We start from the raw sequence: 9096 nt of genomic DNA on the forward strand, positions 1-9096 counted from the left end.
GGGAGACTCAGACTGGAAGGACGGAGGGAGCCACGTGCAGGTGCCCGCGGGCTCTTCTCCGGCCCCCACCCCCGAGTCCACGCGGAGGCCTGGCTGCTGGGGGCGGGGGTCCCAGGACCCCAGAGAGCAGGCTCTGGCCAGGTCACCCTGCTTGGGCCCGGCGGCAGCGCCAGGCAGCCACGGGAGTCTTTGCTCCCCCTTGTGGGCTCAGACCCTGGGCAGGCGCCCCCTCACCTGCACCCCACGCCCGGGGGCTCCCAGCGAGCCGCCCCACTCCCGGGGCATCCCCGTCTCCCGGGGATCACATTGCCGTAACTAGCCAGGTGTCCCGCTGGCTCTATTGCCCAGGCAACCGGCACGTGACCGCTCTGTGCAGCGCAGCGGCCGCACGGCCCCGGCTCCCGCCTTGCCGCGGCCTCGCTCCGGGGGGAGGGAGGGGTGTCTCTGGGCTTGCTGCGGGCCGCAGGCGGGCGAGGTCTGTTGTGTCTTCCCGGCCACAATAATCAGCCCCGGGGCTGCCTGACCCTTCGTCCGGAGCCTCTTAGACAAAACCAAGCCCAGAGAGGCGGGGGGGGGGGGAGGAAGCCGTGCTCAAGCAGGAGCAGGCGGCTCCAGGCACGGACCAAGCGGGCCTCTGCCTTCCTCAGGGAGGAGAGGTGCAGCCTGCAGGGCCCCCTCCAGGGGCAGAGGCAGGGGCAGGGGCCGGATCGGCGGGGGCTCGTCTCTGGACAGGCCGCGCAGGCTGGGCCAGGGCGGTCGTGAGCACCCCTGCAGCCTGGGCCAGCCTCGCACTCCCAAGCTCAGGCCAAAGCCAGAGCAGCTCGCCCAGGGCCCTGGCGCCTGCAGCTCTCGCCGAGCTGCCAAGCTGCAGCACTTGTCAGACACGGTCAGGGCCCACCGGGACCAAGGCTGTCACTAATAATGGAGAAGGGCCACAAAGGGGAAGGAAGAGAAGCAGTGATGCAGCCACCGTGGAAAAACCCAACGGGGAGCACTGTCTGGAAGACGAGACGAGCTCCCGGCACACAGCCACAGCAGGGGCTGAACTAACAGGCAGAGCCGCGGCCTGACAGCCAGTCCCAAAAAGAGCGGGGAGCGATCAGTTGGTAAAGGAGCTCATCGGTGCCGGGCAGACCGAGGCTCGGCGTGTTCCCGCTGCACCAGCTCCGGGGGATGCGAGCCCCTGCCCGTGGCCGGCCGTGCAGCGCGCGGTCACTTATCACAGCAGCGCGCCCGGGGAGAGGGAGCTCCCTGCACACGTGACCCTGGCAGCCTTGCCAGCCCTGGAAAGTAGGTCAGGACCGGGAGCGGTGCGCATGGCACAGTGGGGTCGGGTGACTCGCCAAGGTAGTGCCAGGCCTGGCAGCAGACCCTGGAGTACACGGGCAAGGCAGGTCAGGGGACAAGGCAGGGAGCCAGGGAGAGCCAGGCCATGGGCCGCGCGCACAGCAGGGAGCCAGCACTTGCCACCCGCAGTAGGCAGACACCCTGACACCCACCCAGATCCCCTCCTGCTACTGCCCTCCGGGGCGTCACTTTGCACCCTCCAGGGACCCCCGCCAGCCTTGAACAGCCCTACAGCGTGCACAGAAGGAGCTGCATGCAGCGCACAGCTGCTGAGCTGCTGCCCCCCTCCCCTGCCCAGCCCCAGCCCCGCCGTGCCAGGAGCAGTGCAAGCCAGCCCACCCGCACCCAGAAGAGACGCCCCCTCGAAGGGCGCAGCTTGCAGAGCCACTGCCATGCACCAGAATAACGAGCGAGCACGTGGGGCTCAGCTCGGGCACCCCGTGCAGCCCCTCCCCACGAGCCTGGCTTTGCTGAACACTTCCGCAGGGTAGCCAGAGCTTAGACTCAGCAGAGGCCCATCGCGCTGCATGGTGCCAGCCCCACCACCCCTAAGGACCCAGAAGGGCAAACACCAGCACTGGGCATCTGGTGGGTGCTGGGGCCGGGCTCAGCATGACCTCAGCCCTGCTGATCCAGGACTCCACGATCCCAGGGCACTCGGCTCATGGCAAGCCAGAGGGGCCGGGCTGGGGGCAGACAGCCAGCACAGGGGCTGTCAGAGGCAGTGTGGGGGAGAAAATCAAATTATTTCATAAGTGAAGCGGCTCCTGCTTGGAGCCTCGGGGCTGACAGTGAGCAGGGCTCTGCTGGAAGTCATCAGCAGGACCCGTGCCCAGCTCATCGCCCTGGGGCTGCTCCCTCGCATCAAATGCCACAGCAAAGGGTGCAGGTAGCACACAAAGGCCCTTGCCCTGCTCCCACTCTGCAGCAGGCACAAGGGCCACGTGTATGCAGACCTGCACGACCATGAGCCTGGGACCTGTCAGACCATGCACCCCTCGCACTGCCTGCCCTAGCCACAGGTTCACACCTGCCCGTGCCTCCTTATGCCCGCCCTAGTGGGACCAGGCCCCCCCGGGGTAGACCGCCTGGCTGGGATGTGGCACTCTCCTCTCCAGCACATCACCCAGGCAGTGATGGAGCCCTGCAGGATCCCAGCACCGGGGCAGGGAGACTGCAGACAACAGCTCCCTGCCAACAACCCCCACCCCACAAAAACGACCCCACTGCCACAGACGGATGGACAGCCCACGGGGGCTGCTCATGGCCTGCAAGGGCAGAGAGGCTATGCTGGATTCAGGCCCCACCCCGGACACAGGGAGCCGTGTCTGATGTGCAGCTCCAGGCACGCTGCTCTCTGCTGTGCTGTGTGCCCAAGCCCCGGAGCCTGAGCCTCTCCGGACAGGAGCTGGTCTCTGGGGACACCAGGGGATCTGCAAGGAAGAGGGGGAACAGACACCTCGGCCTGGGCATGAGCTGCCCCACGCTCAGCAAGCGAGAGCAGGAGGCCTGGCACTGCCTGGTGGTGACCTCCTGCCCCGTGGCAGGGACGCAGCAGTGATGCCCGCAGAGGTGCGTGGAGACAGCGCACGGATGCCAGCCAGGATCAGTATCTAACCTGGACTCCTGCCAGCCTCAAGGGGAGGGAGAGGCAGCCTCAAGGGAGAGAGGGAGGGAGCGCGCTGGAGGCCCCATGCCTCACGCTGGCACCTGCAACCCGGCCGCAGCAGGGCTGCCTGGGCAAGGGGAACGGGTGCTGCAGGCCAGGGGCCCTGGCATAATCACCCACCCGAGGCAACAGTTAATAATTAACCAGCGAGCAGCTGCTGAGCTGGCTCCACAGCACAGCAGACAGAAAGGCCGCAGTGGCGTCAGCGCTGCTCCCACGCGCCCAGGAAGGTTGCAGGCGCCTCATGGCAAGACAGACAGACAGACAGACAGACAGCCAGGCCCAAGCTGGGCACAGTCCCACCCAGTGTGCCCCTCGTGGAGGGGAGACAGCAGCATGGAGCCCTTTCTTCACAAAGGCCACAGCACCCAGGCGAGTGCCCAAGGAAACTTTTCACCCCGCAGCACTTGGCGCCAGTGCCACGGCCGTGACTGCGGCTCCATGCTGTCACCTGCCCGTGGATGCCCTGTGTGCCCCCCCAGCTGGCACATGTGAGCCACCCACGTGGGACTCAGGGAGAGACAGCCCTGTGGGCCAAACACCTCACATGGGCTCGAGCAAGCTCCCCTGGGCCCCAGCCTGTAAAGGTGGGTCAAGAAAGGACACCGGGAGTTGGGGCTGCCAAGCTGGAAAGTGGAGGTTTCACCTACCTGCTGCCCGTCCATACGTGGCCCCAGGGCTCCGGCCTCCCGCCGGGATCATGCTCTTCATCCACTTGGCTTCGGCAGGGTGATTGAACCGGAGGAAGGTCGACTGGCCCAGGCAGATCATGCACCCTAGGGGAGAGCAAGGCAGAGCGTGACGCGCGCGGTCACCCACACACTCGGCCAGGGCCCACAGCCCAGGCAGGAGGCAGGCTCTGACGTGGGGTGGTGGCCCCTGAAAACCAGACCACCTGCCTCCCCCAGCCACCTGGTGTCCCACGTCAGGTGTCCTGCCGCTGCCTGGCGGGAGGCTCCTGGTGCGCCTGGCTGCAGGCACAGGGAGCACGCGAAGGGGAGGCAGCTGGCAGCAGAAGGGCCTCACGCATCTGCCGAGAGCACGATGGCCGAGCCTGGGTGAGGGCGCCCCACACCAGACCCAGAGACTTGCTCCTGGCTACACTCTCCTGTCCCCGGCCCAGAGCCTTCTCCCAGCAACAGGTAGGCTGCTCAGCCACTGGAGGGGAGCACGGAGCCAGGCTGGCCCCCAGCGCATGGCACCAGGGGCAAACAGCGGCACCACCCGGAAGACGGCTGAGAGGAGAGAGAGGACCAGGGGATGGGGCTGGCCTGGGCTGGTGCCAGAGGCCAGGCAGCAGGCCCAGCTTCTAGAAGAAGCAGCAGCACTGCGAGCCCACCACAGCTGCCGCCCCCACCGCACGCAAGACAGGTTGGTCCTGCCCGTGGGGGGAGGCTGCTGATGCTCAGCCCAACCAAACCGGCGATTACCCATCGGCCTGGAATGCAGCTTGGGGACCAGGCGCACAAATTCTGAGCCCGCACGGGCCTGCCCAAGCCGAGCCCCAGCCCAGGGTGCCGTCGCCAGCAGCCACAGCTCTCCCTGCTCCAGCCCAGCAGGCCCATGAGCCGCAGGCACAGCACTGGGATCCCTGGCCACTTAGCAAAGCAAGGTGGCTCAAGACACAGGTGGAAAGCAGCCCCCATACCCAGGTAGGGATGGCACAAGGGCCACAGAGCAGCAGATCCCAGCAATCCTAGCAGATGCCCCCGTGCCATGTGCCAGCCCCTCTGATGGTAGCAAGATGTCATCTCATTAATGCATCGCATGAACACCTCTCACCACGTAGCAGCTGCTGCAGCGCACAACAGAGCAGGGGTGCAGAGGCTGCTCCAGCTGCAGCTCCAAGCTCCCATGGGAGCTGGGTCTTTTCCCAGGTCTGCTGCTAGCCAACTGTCCACCACGCACACTGCAGCGGTCAGCACTGTCCATACCCAACTCCCCAGGCAGCAGGAGGGCCCCAAGGTGGGGCACACCAGGGAGAGAACACCTGTGACAGTCCCAGGGACCTGCAGCCTGGTGCAAGCTGCAAACCAGGGCACCTGAGTCAGGCCCCTTCCCCTGCCCTAACTGGCTGAGGGTCAGAAGCCCAGAGCCGCCGCAGCCTACGGCACACCTGGCCACAGTGTCCAGCCAGCAGCACCAGCAGTGCAACGCGAAGCACTGGCCACAGACCGACAATTCCCAAGGCAGGAGCTGGAAGCTGACGAAAACCATCTCCTTCCTGCCTGGCCCCGCCGGACGTCCGGGACAAGGCCGGCGGGCTCCATCCCCCACCCCGCCCCAAGACCCCGCTCCGTAGGGGCACTCTCGCCTGGGGCTCCACGTGGCTTGTACCAGGTTACGGGAGAGCCCAGAGCCCTGTCATGCCGCTACAGCCGAGGAGCCCCTGGCAGCAACCACCGTGCCCACTCCTGGTGCTCCCAGGTTGCCACCCGTGCCCAGAAGCCAGTGCAATCCTGCCCCCCCAGCAGGGTGCCGCCTCCCTGGGCCAGCCCCCAGCCCCGCTGCGGTGAAGGAAGCGGGGCGACAGGCCTGAACATGTCTGTGAGCTGCCGCAAGGCGAGGCAGGGCTGGGCTGGCGCACACCGCACCGTGCCGGAGACATGCCTGACTGGGAAGCACTGTGCCAAGGCCCCAGGGAACAGCTCGCTCTCCAGTAGCAACCGCAGCTGAATCCTTGCCTGCAGGGGATGCTTCTCAGCAGGGCGGGAGGTGTGGGGCATGCCGGGGAGCTGCTGGGCTGGGAACCTTCTCCTGTACTGTCCTAAGGAAGCCCCTGGCAGTGAGGGCAAGGAGCTCTTGCCCACACCTCCTGGCCGGGCCGCCTGCCCACAGGTGCCTGTCATTACACTGTCCAGGGCTGGGGCCAGAGCACGAGGCAAGGACCACGCCCCTCCTGCAGGCTGGCACAGGGCCAGCCAGGGTGTTTCCTACCCGGAGCCCACCCAGCCAGAGCTGCAAACCAGGCATGCCCCAAGTATGCAGGGAGCCTGCCGAGTGTACCAGGTGAAGCAGGCATCTGGCAGCATGGCATGGCATGATGCAGTGCTCACTGCCATGGGCCACAGGCCTGTCTTTCTGAACATGCCAGCCAAGCACATGTCTGCAGGCACAGGGCCCCACATGTGAAGACAAGCTGAGAAATACATGACGCCAGCGAGGGCAGTGTGGCAGGCAGGGCCAGCCGTGCAGCTCCACTGGGCACATCTGCTGTCACTGCCCCAGCTGACCAGCCCACAGGCCCCCAGGGTCACCCACTCCATGGCAGGAGATGCAGATCCTTTGGCATCCCAAAGCAGGGCGACAGCTCCACACAAGGACAGCCAACCTGGACATGCAGGCACTGGGCACCAACACACCAGATGTACCCCCAGGAGCTCCTGGCAGCCAGGGCGTGGAAACGACACAGGGCACTTCCACAGCCAGTGGGAGCAGCGGCCCTTGTCCTGGCTGCTGCACAGAGTAGCTGAGGGAGCATGAACCACTCGGAGAAAACCGCTGCAGGAGGGTTGTGTTAACTGGCAACGCTGGCACTTGCTGCCTTCTCCACAGCCACTGGCTCCCGGGCCTGACCGAGATGAGGCTAATGCGATCATCACTGCAGCAACCTGTCCGGAGGCCCTTCGGTGCCCTGAGGTCCCAGCCTGGGATGATGCCGGGTCCAGGCTGCAATCCCACGTACCGACCAGGAACGCATCGCACGGTTCCCCGAGCACAGCACTGATCCAACCCCAGCCCTTCTCCTCACTCCCTGCATGGCACCTCTCCCAGGCAGCATCTCACAGCCTTCTCGGGGCTCCACTCCCAGTGCTTGTGGGCCCCTGCTCCTGTGCTGTGCTACATCTCCAGCTTGCCCTCGCATACAACACCCGCAATGCCTCTCCCTGAGTAGCAGCCTTGCGCGCCCATCCCCAGCCTTCCCCGACTGTGCTGAAGGGGATCCAGGGGGTCCTCCACCAACTCCAGGCCAGAGGTTCCTGTTGTCCGAGGCTCAGTTCCAGGCAGAGTCCTGTGCACAAGGCAGCTCCCTGTCAGGGGCCTCGGGCTGCTCCGGGTGTGGAAGGGGATGTAGCAAGGGAAGGCCCCAAGAGCGGTGCCAAGAGCTGTCTTTCAGCCTGCCCCACAGAGCCAGGCTGGCAATGGGCTTTGGGAGCTGTAGTGGAAGCTCACCAGGGAGACCCGGATGGGCTCCTTGATAGGCGTCTCAGTCAGGCTCCTGCTGGAAACCTCGGGGCTGCATGAGCTCCACAAATGCCCCTGCCAGCAGCGCATGGAGCCTGCAGGGGCTCAGAAGTACGGGCCTGGCGCTCTACTGGCCTGGAGCCTCCAACCACAGCGCGGAGGGGCTGGGCACAGTCCCTCTCCTGAAACAGCCTCTCCCCTGGCTCCCAACAGGCAGCAGTCTCCAGCCAGGCCCTGGGCTGCGCTCCCCTCCCCTCCCCTGACGCCCCGGAGGCTTGCATTGCCTGGCAGGGCGGAGGCAGGAGTCCCAACCAGCAGCAGCTGCAGCCCTCGGCACAGCTCCTGCTCACAGATAAATCACCATCCCTAATGAGAGGCTGTCAGGGGAGTCGCCCAGAACCAGGCCCCAGACTCCCCGCTGCAACCTGACACCAGGCGGGGTGAAGGGGCCACACAGGCACCAGGCATGGGGCAGCCGTCCTGCAGGGCCAGGCCCTTTCTGCTGCCCCAGGGCTCCCTGTGCTGAGCCAGCACAAAGCCTCCCAGGCTACAGGCCGACACTGCCGGCTCCTGCCACTGAACCCCACGGCCACAAACCCTGCACGGAGCTCACATGCACGTGGTGTGAAGGGCCACCCAGCCTCACCCAGAAACCAGCTGGGAGGCGACCACCGGCCCAGCACCAGCCCAGTTCCCAGGGGCTGCCAAGGCAGGCGTAGCTCTCCAAGTGCTGCTGCCGCCCAGGCACCGCAGGGGCGAGGCCCCACCGCACTCGGTGCTGCACAACCACAGGAGAGGGACAGTTGTCATCCCGCAGAGCTTGCCACCAGGGATAGGACATGAGACAGCAGGTGGAAGCGGGCAGAGACACGAGGGTGAGGAGACAAGGAGTCAGTGCTGGGCAGCTCACGCAGCCGCCTGTCCAGGGGCACACAAATCTGATTAGAGCGCACTCACGTCCACACACACCCAAGGGGCTGGGGCGGGGGGGATTATCCTCCCTCTAGCTCAGCCAGGAAAGACCAACATGCCCTTCGCAGAGGGATGCTCCCTGCAGCAGCTGGAGCTGCTGGCATCCCGCTACCAGCAGCAGCAGCGAGGCCGGAGCGCAGAGGCAGGGTGCGCTCCCAGGCCAGGCGCCAACACCGTTCAGCCTCCAAGCACAGTTCACCCCCCGCCCGTGCGACCCCAGAAAGTGCAATGGCAGCTCACAAACGCATCGCAGCCCCTCAACTGCCTCGCTACCGCGTGCGCAGGGGCTTGTCCCCCGACTGGCTGCGCCAGGGGACTGGCTGTTGCAGGGTGTCAGGAGAACCAGCCACAGCACAGCTCCCTGGTCGAGGACCAAGGGACACGGGAGAGACCTCGTCCCTGCCCCCGCTCGGTCCCACTGAGCCACGGCCAGAAAACACCCCTGCCGAGCGCTGATGACAACGTGCCACCCTGCAGCCCTCCTGCCACCACGTCCGCTCTCCCTGCCCCAGATCCCGAGCCTGGCTCACCACCTCCTCCAGCCGCAGCTCGCCAACCGGCCGCCACGCTGCAGGATGCCCCGGGGCAGGTTTCACCCCTGGTTCACAGATGGACACGTGTTAAGGGTCACACGGCCAATCTGCAGTGGGGCCGGGGTGAGAAGCCCGGGCTCCAGGCAGCAACCAGCACGGACTACAGCCAGCTCGGGGGAGCCCACGGGCCAGGGCCTGCCCACAACCCCCTGGCCTGAAGATTTTTTTTTTTAAGCAATGTTTTGTGCTCCGAGCCAGATCAGCCAAACCGAGCCCAGCTCCCCGGCTCAGCCCGGAGCCGCGGGTGGCCCTACAGCCCGCAAACCTCCTGCACCCCGCCAGGCCCTTCAGGGATTTCCCACGGCTTCCGGCGGCGTCCGACCCGCATCG

General features: G+C 66.1%; 1 protein-coding gene across 1 annotated transcript in view; it reads right to left on the reverse strand.

Moving 5' to 3' along the window:
* Positions 1-3666: 3666 nt before the first annotated feature.
* LOC102384484 overlaps positions 3667-9096 on the reverse strand; it is a gene marked incomplete at its 3' end in the record, with an annotated part of 13751 nt that continues 8321 nt past the window's right edge. The window contains exon 6 of the mRNA XM_025193833.1: positions 3667-3792. Coding sequence (XP_025049618.1) covers positions 3667-3792 — 126 coding nt within the window. The remainder of the gene's footprint in view (positions 3793-9096) is intronic.

The sequence above is a fragment of the Alligator sinensis genome, unplaced genomic scaffold (genome assembly GCF_000455745.1).
Source record: "Alligator sinensis unplaced genomic scaffold, ASM45574v1 scaffold2249_1, whole genome shotgun sequence".
Taxonomy (NCBI): Eukaryota; Metazoa; Chordata; order Crocodylia; family Alligatoridae; genus Alligator; species Alligator sinensis.